Here is a 20,799-nt window from a genome sequence, read left to right as displayed (position 1 = left end):
AGGTCTGTTACGTAATCTGCTAGACTTGCACATACAGCCCTTATTTGCAGATTTATTTTCTACAGGAGCACAAAGACTTCAGATAATGTTATGGGAGAAAAAAAGTGTTCTACGACAACTAAAAGCCAATATCGCACAATTAAACAGCAATAACATATGGCAGATATAAATGAAGGGCAGGTACTCTTGAATCCAGTCTTTAACTAGACTTTTCTATTCTTATCAGCAGGTCTTGAGGGAAAACTATTCACTGTGGATTTAGACCAAGGATCCTTTTTGTATTTTTCCCTACAGGGTTGAGAAGACATTAGCAGGTGAGGAAACTGGCCCACACCGTAACTATGGAAAGGTCAGGTCACTGACGGCCCCACATGGTCGTCAACACTCCTCAACACCATCCGATTAGGACGCAGCGTCATTACCAAACATCGTGTGAACATCAGTGTTTTTATTCATCCGTCTAATTAAGATCTGGGAGCAACTTATTCCACGTCGTCGCCCACCGCGCGCACACACACACACACACACACACACACACACACACACACACACACACACACACACACACACACACACACACACACACACTCCTGTTGCATCCATTCAAATCTCCTTGACCATGTTTCTCATTAGGAACAAGTTCCCAAACAATCAGCACACGGTGCTGCATAACCAAAGACCAAGAGGCCTATAAAATGGAGGCGAAATGGAGAAAGAGAAAGACACAGCGACGAGTTAAAGACGTGAAGACTAACGGACAGGAAGCAGAAGAAGAGAGATGGGTCACTGCGCAGGAACCAATGGAAGCAAACTCTTCATGGCGGGTGAGATGAGCTCAGTTGTCTATTTTTGTATCTATATGTGAAGTTATTTGCATTGTTTTTTTTGTCTGGGATACATAAATATATTAAATAAAATAATAATAAGTATATAATACACCCAAAAAATAATAAGAAATGCATCTAATTAAAATAAACAAAAGCATGGGTGTGCCAAAAATCTGCACACCTCAGGTTTTCTCAGCCCAAAATATCAGAATCAAAATCAATATGTTCTCCTGTTCAAATCAGAGATTTTCAACATTGCTTGTAGATAGTAAATCCGTCGGGCCTGTATATATCATTAACTCATCACGAATACAGTATATGTGTATGATTGCAGTATAAATTGTTTATCTTCACATTGTAAAATGTTCCGTTTAGTAAAGATATCCATCACATATATTGATATATGATTTTTTATAACCAGATTTAAGTGACACACTGTTGGTATATGTGTTTGTGTAAAACATAAATAAATATATAAATATATTTAAACTTTAAAAGTTTAGCTTCTGTGTCAACCTCAAACATATTTTTGTTACCACAAACAATTTCTTAATTCTGCTTTTTTCCCAACAAAATTAAATCATTCATCAGTCACTAACTAAATCCTTCAGAGAAAAATACAATGAAGAGGTGTAGAAGATATTGAAATATCGTGTTACGGCTGCCGGTTAAGATAAGCAAACCAATTCTGCTGTCTGGAATGTCTACAACATGTTATCATATTCATAAATGACCATATATCACTTTCAGCTCATTGGAGTGTTTCAGTTCAACCAACAGTGTGGGTTGTGGGTCTGTAAAAAGCCCTTTGAAAGAGTGACTGCAATATTTGTCTTTATACGAATAGGGTTGACTTTGAGATCTCTGTCCCCTCCCTGTGCTCTGCAGTGCTGATGGTGGCAGCGTGCGGCGGCATCCCCATCAGCGACCTGCTCGACCGAGCCTCTCAGCGCTCCGACAAACTGCACTCCCTCAGCACGACTCTCACCCAGGACCTGGTGAGCATCCGGGCTTTCCCCAACGTGCACGTCAAACCTTGGCTTCCTGATTGCCTTGGGGGCGGGATTGTATTACACCCATTATACTTGCATGGAAGTCTAGTTCTGTCATATATCCAGTTCAGTGAGCATGAAATACGACATGAGACGGTATAATAATCATCCTCTAACCTCCCTCGCTGCACAGGACTCTCATTTCCCTCCTATTGGCCGGGTGATCATGCCCCGGCCCTCGATGTGCCACACCTCCTCTCTGCAGACACCCAATGACAAGGAGCAGGCTCTTCAAGTATCAGTGAGTTACCGTACATGCATGCAATGTGTCTGATGGCCAAATCTCCTTGGGAGACGAACTCGGCGAGTCGCTGTGATGTCAGCCGAGGATAAATGAGCTGTCTCAGCTTTCATCCAAACAACTGGAGCGATCACTGAAGGTGCTCTGAAAGGGAGATTGAAATAAGCGTCACCTTTCTTCTCAATGACAGCAATTTGCAGCCAAACAATTGGGTTGCCAAACTGAAAGATCTAAATGATAAACGAGTGTGTTATATGACAACCAAGGCACATGTTGCGATCAAACGGTAATTTGAGAGGGTTTTGCAAAAATCAACATGATTCCAGAATAACAGCATAAAAATGAATAAGCAATGCGAGAGTTTTAAGTTAAGTAACGTACTTAGATTTCATTATAGTCTTTCATGCAAAACAAATGTACCGAAACCAAGATCTTTTACTCAACCTAACAAAACGTTTCTGTTGCCTGACCCTGAGTGAAGCGTCCGAATGCAACGAGTTGGGACTGAGAATGGGTTGAATTCATTTTCGATGTTACCCTTCAGCGTGTTGTACCTTCTTACTGTCATCTGTTTGGTTCCTTCTCCAGGAGTCGGACCTGTTGTCGCTGGCTCGCTCCCTGCTGCAAGCCTGGGAGGACCCACTGGTGGTTCTGTCCACCTCTGCCAACACCCTGCCTCACCCGGCCCAAAGCGCCATATCCAACAAGATCCAGGAGCTGCAGGAGCACTCCAAGAACCTGGGAGACGGCCTGGTTATCCTATCTGGCAAGGTGTGCAAGTGTGGGAAGAATGTTGCTCTTGTATTCATTCAGCTGTGCGTGTTTCGGGGTTCCTGGAAGTTCCCGGAAATTATGATCCCGGGAGTACCTTTTAAGGAACAAAAAGATTCCTTCCACCCATTGTTGTCTCGCGTGTCCGTAGCGAGTAGTCCGAGTATTTGATGGTTATATATTTGTGCTTTAGAACCTAAGCATCCCCTCATCGATGCTTAAGTGCTTCCTTGTTTACGAATGAAGTGATACAGAAGTTGTGTTTGGCCACTCGGCAAAGATCTTCCCTGCTAACCAAAGGTTCCTGTAGTTTCACATCATACTACTGCTCCGTCCAGGGCCTTTTTGGAGGACAAACATGCAATGAGTTCCTAAAAAGGTTCCCGAGGCCCTGGCGAAAGTCCTGCAGTCGGAAGAGGGGCTTTTTATAATGTTAATAGAAGATGTGTTGTAAGCCGTTTTATCTCAGCCTGGTCTAAACCCTAAGTTTTCGTTCAGCAAAACTGCATTGGCAATTCACTCATTGCCTCCCTTCTCTCCCAGATGGCTCCAGGCGCTCAGACCATCTCCTCGCTGCCCTACTTCGGAGGCAATGATATCGGCCAGGACAGGATTTCCAAATTGATCAACTTCAACTTCCTGTTGTCCTGCTTCCGCCGCGACTCCCACAAGATTGACAGCTTCCTGAAAATATTACGTTGCCGGGCGGCAAAAATGCTCCCGGAGATGTGCTAGAGAGCGGGGCAGCCGGCTGGTTGTTCCTCAAAGCTCGTACCGCCTTCCCAACCGTAGCTTAGCGCATGCTGGGAATCTGCTATCTGAGCTAATGTCCTAGTTACTAAGGAGTTGTCTTTCTGAGCTTCCAGAAGGTGACGATGAGGAGGAGTTACGCGGCACACGCAGGAAAATCTTTTATTTGAAGTGACGCCATTAGTCATCATGGTTCACCGATCCAATTGGCAATGTGACGATGCAAAGATATCATGAAGTTACAGCTATTATAATAATATTTTCCCTCGTAAATTTGCAAAGAGTTACTTACTAAACATCTTCCTTATTCTTAAAAGTAACATTAAAGGCTCACACTGTTTAGCTAATGAGGACGATGCGTCCCCAGATGGTCCCAGCTGGTCTGGCATGAGGAGCTGACCATATGACCATATCGTGCTCACGTACTGTAGTAATCCGGTGTGCCATCTCTCCTGTTACTCCTCCTGGTCGTGTTCTTCTTTTAAAGCTTTTTTACTTCTACAAAAAAAATCGCTCCGCCAGCCAACTCTCCGTCATCCTTCACACTGGGAGGCTTCGATGGAGGAGAGCTTTCTCTCCCTAAACTTGCGCCCAACTGCAGCATTTGCACTTTAGATTTCATTCCACTTTCTTGAAGGCCTTTTGGACGCAACGCTAATCAATTGAAATATTTCTGTTCATCAATGAATAAATCATCTCTTGCACAGTAAAATTCTCCGTCTGTCTCTTTGTGAGCCCATCGACTCTGTGAAAATGCAATGTTGAATCAATGGAGCAACCCATTAAGCATTGATCTAGTGTTGAAGCACACGAGTCTAGTCCATTTGTATGCTTTTAGTACATTTTCACTACGTCAAAAATATGCCGAATGTTACATTATCTGCACATGATGTGCTCAGTAATAATATTTGGACAGTGCAGTGATGAGACATTTCAGCCCTCAACACAGTTTGACACAACCGAATACTGTCGAATGAGATCCAGACATCTTGAGGGAGACTTAGCTGGCAACGATGCTGAATACTTAAAGAGTCATTGCACAACGCAAATATTTTTTCTGTTTGTGTTTATTCGCCTCAAACAGCCAATGCACCAGCTGTAGGCTCCAGACGTCAGCAGACAGCTAATTAGCAACGCACACATTGACCGTGTCTCACCAGAAACGATGGTTCTTTTTGTTATTTCCCTCCAGTCTCTCCTGTTTCCTCTCGTCTCTGTAAGTGTATGAAGCAGATGCATAAAGCTCCAGGAGAGGTGCAAATCTTTCACTCAAACTCCAGCGTTTAAATATTTTTGACATTAATTACATTTCATTTAGCTGACGCTTTTATCCAAAGCAAAGAAGAAGAAAAAACAGAAACAAAACACATACGAAAATCCCAAACAACAACAACAACGGACACGAGAAAAAATAAATGCTAAAAATAAATACGCTGCATATCCAGTCAACACAATGGAAGTTTTCTCTTGTCGGCCACCGTAAAATGAATCCTACAATTAACCAATTAGCATACTTAATACATTGCTTACAGTAGTTTGTTTATGTCATATGCACATATAGGCTGTATACAGCTATGTATGACCTGTTGGGCTGCTGCATGAAGGTTTCCATGATATTAGACAGAATTGTCATTTCCTTTTTCCCTTCAGTCTGACATTGCCCTGAATCTTAACTTAAGCATGAATCTCACAGAATGTTAAGTCAGCTGGTGTTTTAAGAGGAGAGCGGAGTGAGTTAAACGACAAAGTAATCAATCATTTAAAATCCAATACTATTATAAAACGTAACCCATCACCCATGGATGCATGTAAGATAAGATAAGATAACATAAGGTAATCCTTTATTAGTCCCGCAGTGGGGAAATTGCAGGATTACAGCAGCAGTGCACACAGGAGACACATAGTAAATAAAAAGAAAAAGTAATATAAATAAACAGTAAACAGTAATAAAAACAGTAAAGAAGAATACAACAGTCTAGTATACAATAGCAATATCAATATACAGACAGAATAAAACAAGTATATAAAAAGTATTTTAAAGTCTTTATACTGCACCAGATGAATGTAATTAAAGTGGCCAACGTGATTAAAGTGTTTTGTGGACTACTGTGAGTTCAGCTTGTTGTGCAGCCTGACAGCAGCGGGAAGGAAGGACTTTCGGTACCCCTCCCTGAGACACTGGGGGTGAATCAGCCGGTGGCTGAAGGAGCTGTGCATGTGTCCTGCATGGGGTGGGAGGTGTGGTTCATCAGGGATGAGATCTTAGCATCATCCTCCTGTCTCCCACCACACCCAGAGGACACCCCCATGTCTCCAAATATATAGTTTTATTTCTCATTTCCTGCATTGTCTCGGGACCCCTTGGATGGGAACCCCTGAGCCCCCTCCCCTCCTAAAAGCCCGGACCGGCCCTGCCTCGTCCCGCTCCTCCAACGTTGAGTCGTGAGTCGCTCCCCCGGTGTCGAGACGCGCTGGAGGCGCACGGGGAGCCGAGCCGCCGGCGCTCCGGACCACCGACCCCCGCCCACCGGCCCGAGCCTCCCGCCATGAAGAGCGAGCTCAGCCGGCCGGCGGACACGGCGTCCCCGGAGTGCCTCGACAACATGCCGAGCTTCGAGGTGACGCTCCAGCAACTCAACGATTTGTTGACGGACGACAGCGGCTTGTACAGCTGGCCGACCAAACACTTCCACGAGGTCTACCCGCGGATCTACGTGGGCAACGCGTGAGTCGTTGTTTCATTGCCCGACATGTCGCTCGACTATTCAGGTCACGCAGCACGAACAGTCCCCAGAGACGCCTATTTAATAACCCCTAATTATCCTCTTAAAGTCTATTAATGCAGGGACACGATATTACAACTGCAGCAAAACTATGTGGTTATTAATATTATACCACAATAGATAAAAAAAATAGATTAACCTGCAGTATATTTATATTATAATATATGTATATATATACACAATATATATATTTATTTAACTATTTGTTATTGTTTTTATTTTCATTTTTTTATAAATGTACAGCAAAAAGTGCAGCCCTGTCTGTTTGCAAGACAAGCATATATGTATATATTATAATATATAAATATATATACACAATATATATATGTATATATATATATATATTTATTTTTTTCTGCTGTTTTTTATTATTATTTTAAAATGCAGCAGTGTTTGTTTGCAAGGCTCCGATAAGAGCACATGGGCTCTAGAACCATCTCGAGGTAATCTTCATGATTCCCAGTCTGGTCGTGAGGGACTCACTGCTGAATCATAATTACTGTCTGTGCTTTCTGGTGAGTCATTTTAACAGGTCTATATGTAAATATGTATAGGTTATACACTTTATTTTCCCATGCTGACTGTCTGACATCACCATGGTGGCAGCATGGAGAGATGCAGGAGAAATAGAGCAGAGACAGACAAAGGCAGAGCTGGATGGAGGAGGAGGATCCACAAATATCTGGTGGGCTTAACCTGCTGCTGCTCTGTTGATCTGACTGCTCTGCAATTCCATATCTGTAATTGCTATGTCTGACTGCTCTGTGTCTCTGCTCAAGTTAAAGGGGCAGTTCACCCCCAAAATAAAAAAAATACACATTGTTCCACAGTGATGTGCATCACGTCTAGATGGTGTTGGCGTGAGTCGCCTCGCGTTTGGGGGATTATGTGTCATAGAGATGTCGGCCTTCTCTCCAATGTAATGGGGACATGATGCCTTTGAAAACTCAACAGCTCTTTCCAGAAATCATGAACCGGTTATTCAAGATAATCCACATGTTTCATGTAGGAGCTGTTTTCGTTCAACCATAGTTCCTATACAGCTTACTGACTATTTTTTCTGTAAAAAGGTTTGAGGTTGACAGATTGTTTGACAGAAGCAGCCGGCGTACATCGTCTCATCATATGATCAAATAGAACTTGACATTGGACAACGTCAACGTGCATATTACCCAGCAGCCATCATTGCATATATGACAGGCATGACAAAGGAAATAAGAGATTAATCTTTTCATTGGATAGTTTTTAAATCGTGTATTCATAATTTCTCTAGTTTATGCAGAATAAACATATATATAAGCATAAGCATATATACGTTATATAGATCAATAAAATCCCCACAAAATCAATAAAATTAAACCATGATGGAGATGGATTTACTTTTTTAAGGGTTTAGATAGCAAAAGGCACCATAGCGGGCAAACTTGATGTGCAAGGGCCTGTTCTCCGCCCAATACATGCAGTGTATTGTTGGAGGGCCCGCCCTCCCCCCGGGACCTTCCCCCCAGGGGCCCCAGCGCCACCGCCCCGCCCGCACCCCCCCCCACCCACCGGACAGCATGCTGAGCCTCGGAGGAATACCGTAGTCAATCAAGGCACACAAGCAAATGCGTGTTCTAAATTCTAAAAGGTCAGATCTAAAAGCTTTAAAAGAGAAATGGGTTTTTCCCCCATCACAGTATATTTCAGGAGAGAAAAACCTCTTTGTTCCACCTGCCTTCCTAAAGGAGTCATAATGGACGGAGCAGAAACACTTGAGTGTGTGATGTTGAAGAAGAGTCTCCACAAATACATCAACAGCTCTGAGGCCGATAGCGAAGGGAGCGCGATGCCCACGCAGTATTCTCTCAGAGCTGCTGCTCTTCGGGTTTGATGTATTTTTGATGTCTGGAAGCCTGGCAGACTTTTTTTTTTTTCTGGCAGCGTGACGTTGGATTCAGTGAGCGGAGACGCTATTTTTAGCTCTCTAGATCTAAAAGGCTCAGGAGGTGCCACGTGGGAGAGCAGTCCCAGAGGTGCACACTGAGAAGCAGCAGATCTCTCCTATGTATGGAAGAAAGAGGGATGAAGAGCAAATTCAAGATTTAATTCCAAGGCGAGCTAGGTACTTGATATAATGTGGTTTATTTAGAGCAGCTGGTTAATTCAGAAGTAATATAACATTGTAGTTGCTCTATCTGATAGCTAGAAGTGTGGAAAAGGATGGAAGGAAATGAACATCAAACATAAATAATGTTAAAAAAAGGGCATTTTAAAAATACATTTCAATAAATTCCAGTTATTATGAAAAAGTATGATTAAATAACATTTCATCATAGTGAGTTAAGTTTTGCTAATTTATTCTGTTATGTCACAAATTGTTGTTTGATGTATTTCTTGTTTATTCAGACTTTTTGAACACCGGGGTTACATGATAAGGGATCGCATTAGTTGAAGATAAGTTATTTTTCGATGTGAACGTGGACAGCCATAAGAGCAAGATTTGTTTCTAAGATTTGTTTCCAAATTTAGCCGTGACACCGTTTGGACGACGCAGCTGAACACGTGTCCCGATCAAAATCACGACGTCTGCGTCTTCAATTCATTATATCTGATTTGCGCCTGCTCTGGTGGATCAAATCAAGCGCTCCTTATACACACAGGTAAACTGCGAGAGTAATGACGGTGGTTTGTTTCAGGCACGCCTCATCACTTCATGAGCACAGCTGCAGGCTCGATCATTTTCAGTAAAGACCCAACCTCCATTCATAATGTGACAGCTGTCTGTGTGGGGATGATTATTATTGAGTTTCATTGTGTAGCGGTAGCTATTAGGTCTATCTGTATTTATATTTAGAGGACATAACGATTCAGGTGAAGAAAGACACTGTGATTAAAGTACTTTGAAGACGTTTTTATTTACAACTTCATTAAATGAGCACCAATTTTCACACATCAGTTCAAGGTTTGTGCAACAGGGAAGAGGACCCAAATGTCCAGAATCTGTTAGCTTTTGCCGCCGCTAAACCTGCACAAATAAGACAAAAATAATATAACATTACAGGGTCTTGGTCCTTGAAGTTGGCACATTTTTCAAACAAAGCCCAGGTTACCGATTTATTGTTGTGGGCATTTACCAAACAGTGGAGTGTGGTGGAGCATGTAGCAGCTAAAAAGTCAGATATTTCTCTCAGGAATTGGTGGAGAACAAAACAGAGCTAAAAGAGTGAATTACGTTTATAATTTACCAAACAGGGAAGGTCTAAAGGTCCAAATCCATTAATCCCAATGGAATTGCAGCAATATTCTGCCAAAAGAGGCAACATTTATGTTAAATGTGAGTTTACATTTTGTGAACTTTGACATGCAAAATGTGTGAGCTGCCTTGTGGAAGAGGAAGCTATTGTAGCTTATAGGTGTGTCGCACCCTTCACTGTTATCTACACCTCCGTCAGAGTATGAACTGCTCCACAAGAGAGACATCGTCTTATGCCTGATGTCTTACTCAGCGTTATTAGAATGTGTGACATAAACTCTGGTGTGTATTTGTTCTGCTTCCCGATTGGATGCAGGTTCGTGGCGATGAACGCGATGCGCCTGAAGCGTCAGGGCATCACCCACATCCTGAACGCCGCGGAGGGGAACTCCTTCATGCACGTCAACACCAATGCAGAGTTCTACGCCGGCACAGGCATCGTCTACCACGGCGTGCCAGCCAGTGACACCGACCACTTCGACATCAGCGTGTACTTTGAAGAGGCAGCAGACTTCATCGAGAAGGCGCTGGCGTACAAAAATGGAAAAGGTCAGAGGATTGCAGAGCTGAGATCAACTGGATGTCAAATACCACTTTAGGAAAAACACACAGGAATGCAGGTTTTGGTTTGGAGACTCAACATACCCACAGATCTGATAGAGGCTGTTATTAAAGGTCATTAATAAAGCTGCACTTATCAATATTTTTAAACAAACAACTGATCACAAGACTCACCCTTGTGAGGGTGAGTCTTGTGACTCACCCTGCTGCTCCCCCTTAGCTCCACAACACTTTTAGGCACCTTGTAGCTTATTGTTTTGATTTTCCAGGCCTTAAAACTCTGCGCTTATTGATCTTGTTTATATTTTCAGGGGAAAATCTCTTGTGGTCTTTCTGTACACGATCTGCCCAGCAGACAGACAGCATTAGCGTAGCACTGGTGAACATCGTGGAGCATTTAGCTGCTAAAGAGTCAGATACAGATACAGAGTTGGTGGAGACCAACAGCAAAAAGAGAGAGACTATTCCGCTTACTTTTGTACAGTGGCATAAACACGGTGCCAGATTAATGTAAATATATCCTGCTGTGCTGTGTAACTAGGCGAGTGTCTACATATGTGTTAGCCATCACTTTATAAGGTGATAAATAGTTGCTTTTTATAGCTGCAAAGCATCACTACCTGCCTAGCATACACTGAAGCACAAAGTTAGCAGCTAGAGCTGGAGTTGATGGAAACCAAAACTTATCTGACAGGAGAGACAATATTGCACTTAAACTTGCAACCTGCAACACAAAATTAACTTAACTTTGTTTTTCAATGAATGCTAAAGTTCCTCGGTGTCTGTGGGCACTGGTTTGCTAACGCGTTAGCGATACCAACTAGGTGATACGGCAATGCTGTGTCTATGTTTTTTCCACCACCCCTGAAAAAAAATGTAGCCTTAATAATCGTAACATTTCAGACACGATGTTGTGACCTTGGTCTTGTCGTCCTCTCCAGGGAAAGTGTACGTCCATTGCAGGGAAGGCTACAGCCGCTCGCCCACCTTGGTCATAGCCTACCTGATGCTCCGCCAGAACATGGACGTCCACCCCGCTCTGGCCACGGTGCGGCACAAACGAGAGATCGGACCCAACGACGGCTTCCTTCGGCAGCTCTGTCGGCTGAACCAGAGGCTGGCCGCCGAGGGAAAGAACAAATTGAACAACTGAAGCCGACGAGGTTGTCCGAAAGAGAGAGCAGACGCGTAATGGCACATCACCTTCTTTGTCTCGTTCTACAGCTTAAACGAGCCGCAGATCTGTGAGGGGAAGATATAGTGGAACATGAAAGACATTCTCTCTTAGGCTAAGGCTGACGGCACTGAATATGTATGTATAGTACATATAATAATACATATATGTAATATAATCAGAGGTGTCAAGTAACGAAGTACAAATACTTCGTTACCTTACTTAAGTAGAAATTTTGGGTATCTATACTTTACTGGAGTATTTATTTTTCAGACGACTTTTTACTTCTACTCCTTACATTTTCACGCAAATATCTGTACTTTCTACTCCCTACATTTTAAAAATAGCCTCGTTACTATTTCATTTTGGTTTGTTTTCACTCCGGCTTGTCATCGTTCAAAAACACACACACAAAAACCCTCTCCGCCCCGTTGCCCACAGACACGTGCGCGCGCACACAGGTGAGCGCTGAGCACACACACACACAGGTGAGCGCTGAGCACACACACACACACACACACACACACACACACACACAGGTGAGCGCTGAGCACACACACACACACACACACACACACACACACACACACACACACAGGTGAGCGCTGAGCTCACACAGCAGCGGACAGAGAGCGTCGAAAAATATGTCGCGTGAAAAGTAGACGCTATATCTGCGTTTTAAACGCTCCCAGGGTGAAGATGCAACAGCAGCTCTCCTGTGAGGAGCAACCGGAGTTCTGCTTGCACCGGAGCAGCTCTTTGAACTGTCACTGCAGCCACTAATACTGATACAACGTGATGGTTCACATATTTGCACTCATTCTGTTTTGTTTGGCAATTTTTTTTTTACGCTTATTGTTTTCCACAATGAGCTATCTAGTAGTAACTAAATATGAGTATTTTTTTGCACAGATAGAACTTACACAAAACATTGTCTGATGGGGCAATCTGATTTACTTGAAAGTGATTGCAATTTTCTTTATTCTGTTATTTATAAAAGCACAGATGAGTCACACAATTATCTTATTTACCGAAAAAGTTTGAGAACCACAGCTTTAAGTGTTTGTGCCGCCGCCGCCTATTTTGCACTATTACAATACTTATAGGCAACTAGTTATCATGTCTTCCGCTCCATGAAACGCATGTTAATGCTCAGTAGTACACATATGGTACTTTAATGTATTTGCATTGTAATAAAATGTGATCATTTTAAATGGGCATATATGCAGCTGAAACGGGTAGCCTAGTGCATCCTACATTTTTCAACATAACATTTTAAAACATTATGGCCTTTATAAAAATTATTGTTTTGGGGGGAAGTGGGGTAGTGCACTATAGGCCCCTGAGACGCGGCTTTGTCCTTAATGGAAAAAAAAAACATTCCCCTTACATTACTTTTACTTTTATACTTTTAAGTAGTTTTTAAACCAGTACTTTTACACTTTTTCTTAAGTAAAAAGCTTGAGTTGATACTTCAACTTTTACAGAAGTATTTTTAATCCCTAGTAACTATACTTCTACTTGAGTAATGAATGTGAATACTTTTGACACCTCTGAATATAATACACGCAAACCTTCGAAACGAACATACCGTATTTTAACACTAGTGAGCCGTGTGCTGATCGTATGATGTAATGTGTAATCCAGGTGCACTGCATATACTCAGTGTGTTTACATCCTGCATATTATTATCTTAGTTCAGGTCTAAGTGACCAGATTTATAGTTTGGTGTGTTTTCCTGCTGCACACTATTCCAGAGATCAACGTCAAAGTATAAATACGCATTTAAAAAAACAAACATAAAACAGATGGTGTAACTGATGTGAGACTGTCACCGCTTTTTCTCAACCAGCCTTCTCGCTCCACCTCGTTTCCTTTCCTTTGTGCTCTTTGTCTTGGACTCCTGCGATCACTGCCAAATCTCCCAGCCGCTCCTATATTTCAAGTGGACACTGTGATTTTTTATTTTTAAATGTATTTCACGGTACCAGAGGATGTTATTACGTTATCTTTTGTTTAATATGCCTGGTGTGTTCAGGTCAAAATCTTTGACCTGTATGTGTCAGTCTGCCTCAGACGTTTGTCTCAGTGGTGTCTTGTTGGTGCTTTATAGGAATGATTTCATACTACTATTTCATAATGCAAGATATTTACATTTAAATAGTAAGATGAAGATGTTTGGATGGAGGCCCTGCAATTCTATTGATCCATTTTTTAAATCAAATCGAAATAGTTTATGACTTAAAAACAGCCAAACAGGTGGTTTCTGTAAAAAAAAAGTTGTTTTAATACTCACTTTAATTTACATTACTTGCTAACACACAATATTTTGACCTTGTGTTTAGAGTGTACAGAGACCTGGAAGAAAACATTAGTCCTATTTAGAGCATGTGCTCGTGGTGAACTTCAGCCTCCTGTGGCCAAAATGAGTATTACAACAACAAACTGTCTTAAGTCATAAACACAGCAGGACTAGACTTCACTTTTCTTGCCAAGAGTGCAGTAAGACTATTGAAGCCATGCAAATGTATGTGTTGTAAATATGAAGCTAATGCCAGCAGCCGGCTAGCTTAGCTTAGCACAAAGTCTAGAAGCAGTGGGAAACAGCTAGCTTTGCTCTGTCAAAAATGACACAACCTGCCCGCCAGCACCTGTAAAAGCTAAAAAGCTAGGAAGTAACATTTTATATATCATTTGTTTACAACCAAAGAACACAATGTCCCGTTTTTTTGGGATGAACACAGTAACAATAACTTCCATAACCCACAAAAAAACACTTATTGTCATTACACCGTGCATAAAATGAAGCAAACAATACAATGTGTTGATTGGTGAACTTCCCAGGAGCTGGTTAAAGAGCTGAGCTAGCTGTTTCTCACTTGTTTTAGCCTTTGTGCTAAGCTAAGCTAAGCGGTACCTTCACATTGAACAGTACGGCCGCGGCAGCGCTGTCAATCTTTTCGTCTCACTCTCGGCAAGAAAGCGCACAAGTGTATTTCCCTAAAAAACAATTCCTTCATTTGACTTTGGGAGATGACACGTCTCACAGTCTTCCATCTCTTCTACGGCGTAAAGATGAACGCCAAATGGAACCAAGCCGCGAAAGCCTCAGATTGTAGCTTCAACATTGCCAGAATGTGAGGCACGTTGGTCAGAAACCTTACACATATTTGGGTAACTTCTCAGTCAACACCTTTCTGCACATTACCGCGTTTACGAATCAGAGTGTGTTTTATTTTATATCGAACAGCGGCATGCTTTGTTATATAAGTGTGAGCCAAAATGTTGTTGCACAGCCATGTATCTATACATATATCTATTTCAGTGTGCAATGTTGTGTGCGCTTTGTTAGTCACCATGTGCATTACTCAGCCTGCAAACTTGTGAATCATCATGTGCATTGCTGAGTAGGATGTGATGTAATTGGTTGTGTCGTTAGGCTTCGATTGAGTCTCGCGGATTACGAGACAGCTTTTTATGAAGTGCACTTTATCTAAAGACATCGGTGATTGTTGTCGCTCTTGTTTCAAACATCCAGTAATAAACTGAAAATGACAAACAACGGTTTCTATTATTGATTGCTGTGGTGACATTTACCATATACGTGGGATAGTACTTCTGTAACCTAAGATGTAACACTCAATACGGCAGGAGATGATAGATTCCTGGTCAGTCGGCCCGTTGTCCTGTAGAGGGAGCAGTAGGACCACTGCAGTCGAGCTGAGAGCAGCCGGGTCAATACAAAGTTCCACCAGCTTCACAATACTGTAAAAAAACACCAGCGGCCACAACTGCTGTTCAGCACAAATGTGTTATGCATAGCATACTGTTTGAGAGTGATGCCACCTGGGTAGTTTCTCTATTACACTATGTTTTTATGTGCAGTGAGTTGGACTACACGTTCATGATTTAAAGGGACAGTCCATCCGCGTGGGGATGAGTTTATACACTCAAACCTGTTAGTGCAATGCCTTTCAATACAAAGCCTGCGTTACAAACTGGGGCCTAGAGTTTGAAAGATGAGACTATTGGTAGGTTTGTATTTAAATATTATTTAAATAGGATTTATCACACCGGTACCAATATTCAAAATGCCTCCGATGCAACTTAAAATGCTGGATCGGGTCCTCTACCCCGTTATCATATCATTTATAAGCTCTAAAAGATATTTCCTGTACAAATACGTGATTTAAGGATTGTTGTCTAAGACAACAGATTTATTTTGCCCATGCTGAAAAATAAAAACGGCCTGATCCGCGGTGTTGGAGTTCCCGTGTCGGCCCATGCTAACACCTCCAAACCGTTGTCTTCTGATTCACAATGCACGAAGCAAATGTGCAATCTCTTCATCCTCAACATGCCGACGGTTCGCCATCCAAACAAAACAAACACAGCCCACTTGTAGTTTTCCACCATTTTGTTCGTTTAGCTTCCCTCTAAAGCCCCGTCATCCTGCCAATGGCCTTTTAAAACATGTGTGTGTGTGTGTGTGTGTGTGTGTGTGTGTGTGTGTGTTTGTGTGTGTGTGTCTGCATTCCACAGGTTTTGGAATTTGAGCTCCATGGTTGGGCCTCTCTCCTTCCCCTTAAGATTTCTTCCCTACTCGTCTTTTGCCCTCTGTTTTCATGCATGTGTTCTCTCTCTCCCTCACTCCCTCCCTCTCTTTCTCTGTACGTGCATCTCTCTCTCTCTCTCTCTCTCTCTCTCTCTCTCTCTCTCTCTCTCTCTCTCTCTCTCTCTCTCTCATCATCTCTGTCCTGATCTGACGCAAGGTTATGTTCTGTTAGGGGAGCAGGGTAACGCTTACATAACACCCATCTGCATGAATGAATCCATGGGGGTGGGGCAGCCATGTGTTTGCAAAGTGTGTGTGTGTGTGTGTGTGTGTGTGTGTGTGTGAGAGTGTTTTGAGGGAGTCAGGTGGATGTGTGTAATGAAGTATGACTGCCTCATTGTAGCTCCTCTGTATTTGAAACAATTTGTTTCCAACTGATTGAACGATTTTTCTTTTTTTTTGTACCAAATGTACCAGGTTGATGTTCATGTGACTCGTGCTGTCATAACAAACATGGAGTATTGTGTCTCTGAGCAAACATCGTATGGCTCCAATCGAGCTGACGTATCTTATTCTGCCAACCCGGAGGTTAGCGTCGCTCCGCTTCCATCGACAAAATGCCAGTGGGATTATTTCCATTTGTAATATTACAGGAACGTTTATAATGCTCCCATTGAGCAAGATAATCTTCACACATAAACTACTTTTATGATTTTGAAGCATGAATGCAGTCGGCAGAGGTACAAAGCTAACGTTAGGCTTCAAGCAAACTACACCGAGGTATTTACTGACATATCATGGAACAAAACGTTTACATCCATTAAGCTTTTGTTCACCCTTATTTCAGGCAGCTGACCATTAAAAAACATAAAAAATGCAACAACAAAAAGTGAGCTGTGGCGAGCGCGGCTAAAAATCACAAGTAAATTGTAGACTGTAAATTTGTGGAGACAAATGGTAAAATACTGAAAATGCCAACAGAAATGCTGTCATCTTTATGCTAAGCTAACTTAGTTTTATGGTTACCATACAGGCATATGAGAGGTATCAACCTTTTCAGCTAACTGTTGGCAAAAAAAGGAATACATAGATTTTCTAGAATGTTAAACTATTCCTTGAAGGAGGAACCTGAAAGTTAAAACAACAACAACAAACATATTATTATTATGTATTTCAGTAGATTGGTGAAACGGGTTTTGTCCCAACAAAAGGATCCGACCTCAAAAATAGGCTATGGATCTCGGATGATGGACTCCGGACGCGACGATGAAACACGTCACGTAATTAAACCGCGTGAACTTCAATCAGCAGCATGGGAAGCAGACCAAGCGTGTGATTTTTCTTTGTGAAACGATGAAAATGAAATCACCAAAACACACGGTCGTATTTTTAGAGCCTCGCTGGGAGCACTTCTCCTTTTTGTTGAGGGGAAAAATCTGTAATGGATGTCCTGGTCTGTCAATCTGTGTCAGTGTAAAACTCTCTCTCACACTGTGCAGCGTGCCCGCCCTACCAGCTGTGCCCTCCTGGGGTTTTTGGGAGGGGTGGGAGAGAGTGGCCCACGAGCGACTTTGGATTGGTGGAGGGCAAAGCTGCTCATTGTTACATCATCAGCTCCACAACAGCACTAAGACTAATTTGACTTCGACTGGCTTCCATGAATCTCAGTCAATAATTTAGTAACCTGTTTCCAAATTTAGCAAAAGTGCACCGTGCATAACCCATTTAGACGTGTAGGGGGAACTACATTTAATAACTTTTGTTGTGTGTTATTCCATAGATAAAGAACATCAATACACTACTTTGGGAATTTGAAATCACTAGCTATTAATTGAAAACATTGGTAATTTAATCTGTAACGTGGCAGTATTTAATCCATTTTGATACATTGTATCGTAGCTGGTATCACAACTTGATTTGTCCTTTACATCCGACGGGCCTGAAGGATTACTCGTGTCAGATGACAGTAAGCTGAAGTGGTCAGGGAGCAAATCCCAGCAGCCGGGTTCCAACATCCTCGATGTCTGGAGGCTTTTATAGCTGCACTTTAACCAGTTAGAGGGGCGTAGCCACGGACTGTATATAGAAGAGGACGTAGTCAAGCCTTTATTTTGAAGGAGTCATTTTGGTTTTACTACCAGAAGTGACACAAGAGGGTGGAGCTAAGACATTCTTCGGCAACTTAAATGTTACAATGAACTTTCATGAACTGAAATCCCACTTAAAAAGGGTTAAAGTTGTTAACGACAAAGACCGGACAACGCCATGGTAGCGACCTGTCAATCACTAGGTAGCCCCGCCCTAGTGCATACTCTGCTTTATGGTCTATTTTACTCTAAATGGAGCATCATTTACTAAATGAACATCATGCTGTATTGAAGAAGACTTAAAAGTAGAGATTGAGACATAAACTCATGTTTACTGAGGGAATAAATCAAGAGAGAAGTAGAGTCATTTCCTCATAGACTTCTATACAACCAGAGGACAACCAGAACTGGAGGTTGCCGCCTGGTTGTAGCTCTTATGGTCAACGATACAAAGCGGGCTGAACATCGTATCCCCCTTAACAAAATGAACCATCACAGGAATGTTAAACATCAGTCAACACAATTTAACGCAGCTGGAAAAAAGACAAAGGAGGCAGACTGATATCAAATAATTTTATAATGTTGAAAATGAATGTCACACAGCCACGAACACAAACGGCTTTGAGCCATTGAGATGCCATTCTCTGATTGTGCCATGAATGATTTGTCACAGGAAACAAGACAAACAACAACCGTGCCCGTTACAAACCCGCGACCAGCATTACAAAACACACCATCAAACTCTCGTCTGGGGGCGTCGACCTCATTCAGCTTTACATTCAACACTGTGCTGTGCCAATAAAAATAAAAAAAACACATTATGGCTGCTTCGCTAACCGGGAAATATCCGGCTGCTCGCGCACGGGGCCTCGCATGATGTCTGCTAAGAAACGCTGATCAGCGTGCTACTGCATAAAGTCACTGTGGAGGGGCGAAAGCAAGAGAGGACATTTTCATCGTGGGAATTGCGGTTCGGGACGTTTTGGTGTTCCCCGACCTTTTCTGTTCAAGGCACAATTTACCGGCCCGTATTGAAAGCACACCAACAGAAGTGTGTAATTGCATATTTGCACTTGAGATTTTGAAGGCTTGAAGAGGACGGCGTCTCTCTTCGAAGCGTTTTTTTTTTTTTTGGGGGGGGGGAGCTCGGTTTCTTCTTCGCCGTTGGGCGACGATGTTTAAAAAACAAAACAAAAAAAACTGTAATTTGGATTTTTAAACATTTCATTTGGCCAAACAACTCATTGCACCCCAACTCTTGTGGTGATGAAGCATCGGTCCTCTCTTGGTTTGTCGGGGCAGATTACACGTAGAGATGGAATAAATATCCGCCAGCTGTAATACAAGAAGGCATGGCTTCGTATTTTCATGCTATCGATTCCTTATAGACATAAAGTAAGTGCTGCAGTTCTCAAACTTCTTATTTCTTTTAAATGTACAACCTGAACAGATCCTGTAAGCAGTTTGAGTAAATTCACCCGTCCTCTCTGTAACACATTTGGAGCGTTTTCTTATTTCAGTGTAGCGTTCATTTCAGGGACGAGCGGAGGCTTCGACCAGGAGCTCCGAGCTCAATTGTCCCGACTAAAACTAAGCAAGCCGGCAAATTTATCTTACATAAAAAAAACTTTTATGCAAAACAAACATTTGGGGGCCGCGTATTAATGTTCCCGAGACCCCTGTTGGGTCCTGTTACGTATTTTGCCAACCACCGGTGATTTTCTTTGCTTGAGACTGATCACCCTCCTTCACTCTGGCACAAAGCAGTACAATGAGGTATGAATAGTTGTATATATTGTATTTTTTTTTTGGTTTGTATTTTGTGTATTTTTTTGTTTTTTTTGTTTCTTTACATTTTCCTTTTTGCAACTTGATGCTGTTTTTTTCTTCTTCCTAATGAAATGCAATATTCTCTTCACGACATTGATATTAATATACGGCAGATTTATACATCGCAAGATGAGCCCTGGTCTAAGGTCAGATTTTGAGAAATCTAAAGGCTAAGATCAGGACGTGGCTTTCTTTTTCTATTTTTTTTTAACTTATTGACCCAGATCAGGAGTACGATGAGCAACGTGATACAGCCCAAGCAATGTGGAAAGCAGGATTCAGGTTCATTCACTCTCAGTTCAACTAATTGGAGGATGGATTTTGCGAAATCTTTGTTTACAATAAATACACAAAACATTTTCAACAAAATATGAATTGTACTGGAAGTAAAAACAATACTGTAAAGCATCCATGATGAGCTGTTAGGGACTGTACGGCAATGATTAGGGAGGGTTCTTTCATTTATAATTTATAACAATTATAAGATTATGGTACATCATCCTAAACTGTTCTTACGCATCTTTTATTAACGATGAATTTAGTTGTACGAATACTGTTATATTATTTTAAGATTGGGGAGGAGGGTCTAACTAAACTATAAATGGAGGGTATTGCTTTTAAAAAAAGGGAAACAGTGTTCGACTCCCCTTATGATGCCAATCATTTTGGTACAGTCCCCAGGAACATCAAATCTACTCATTGTATAAAAGTATTAAGTGAAACTGTGAGGCTCTGGAGAGGAAATGACCCATTGGTTGGAACTCTTTGCTCCATTGACGCACTATGACGCGAAGCAATGTATGGACTTGTCATACAGGTGACTAGCGTTAGCATTCAACCTAAAACCCCTTTGACAAGTGTTTGGATCTTGTGTTTGTAGAAATGCTAATAGCTTGAATGTGTTCAATTCAGTTACTGCCAATCAAATGCGCC

The 20,799-nt window shown here is 42.0% G+C and overlaps 2 protein-coding genes across 2 annotated transcripts; both read left to right on the top strand.

Annotated features, from left to right (window-relative positions):
• Positions 1 to 1,720: 1,720 nt before the first annotated feature.
• Positions 1,721 to 3,626, top strand: prl (prolactin; the record flags this gene model as incomplete). Its single annotated transcript, XM_079233034.1, has 4 exons — positions 1,721 to 1,825; positions 2,013 to 2,120; positions 2,709 to 2,891; positions 3,435 to 3,626. 4 exons carry the CDS (start codon positions 1,721 to 1,723, stop codon positions 3,624 to 3,626), a joined length of 588 nt encoding a protein of 195 aa, XP_079089160.1.
• A 2,603-nt stretch (positions 3,627 to 6,229) lies between these two features.
• LOC306750136 (dual specificity protein phosphatase 3-like) lies at positions 6,230 to 11,373 on the top strand (the record flags this gene model as incomplete). The annotated part of the gene is made up of 3 exons (XM_079233532.1): positions 6,230 to 6,366; positions 9,976 to 10,208; positions 11,162 to 11,373. Exons 1-3 carry the CDS (start codon positions 6,245 to 6,247, stop codon positions 11,371 to 11,373), a joined length of 567 nt encoding a protein of 188 aa, XP_079089658.1. The 5' UTR covers positions 6,230 to 6,244.
• Between the last annotated feature and the right edge of the window lie 9,426 nt (positions 11,374 to 20,799).

This window comes from Taurulus bubalis, assembly GCF_910589615.1.
Source record: "Taurulus bubalis genome assembly, chromosome: 17".
NCBI classification, from domain to species: domain Eukaryota; kingdom Metazoa; phylum Chordata; class Actinopteri; order Perciformes; family Cottidae; genus Taurulus; species Taurulus bubalis.
This window is presented reverse-complemented; position numbering and strand designations above follow the sequence as displayed.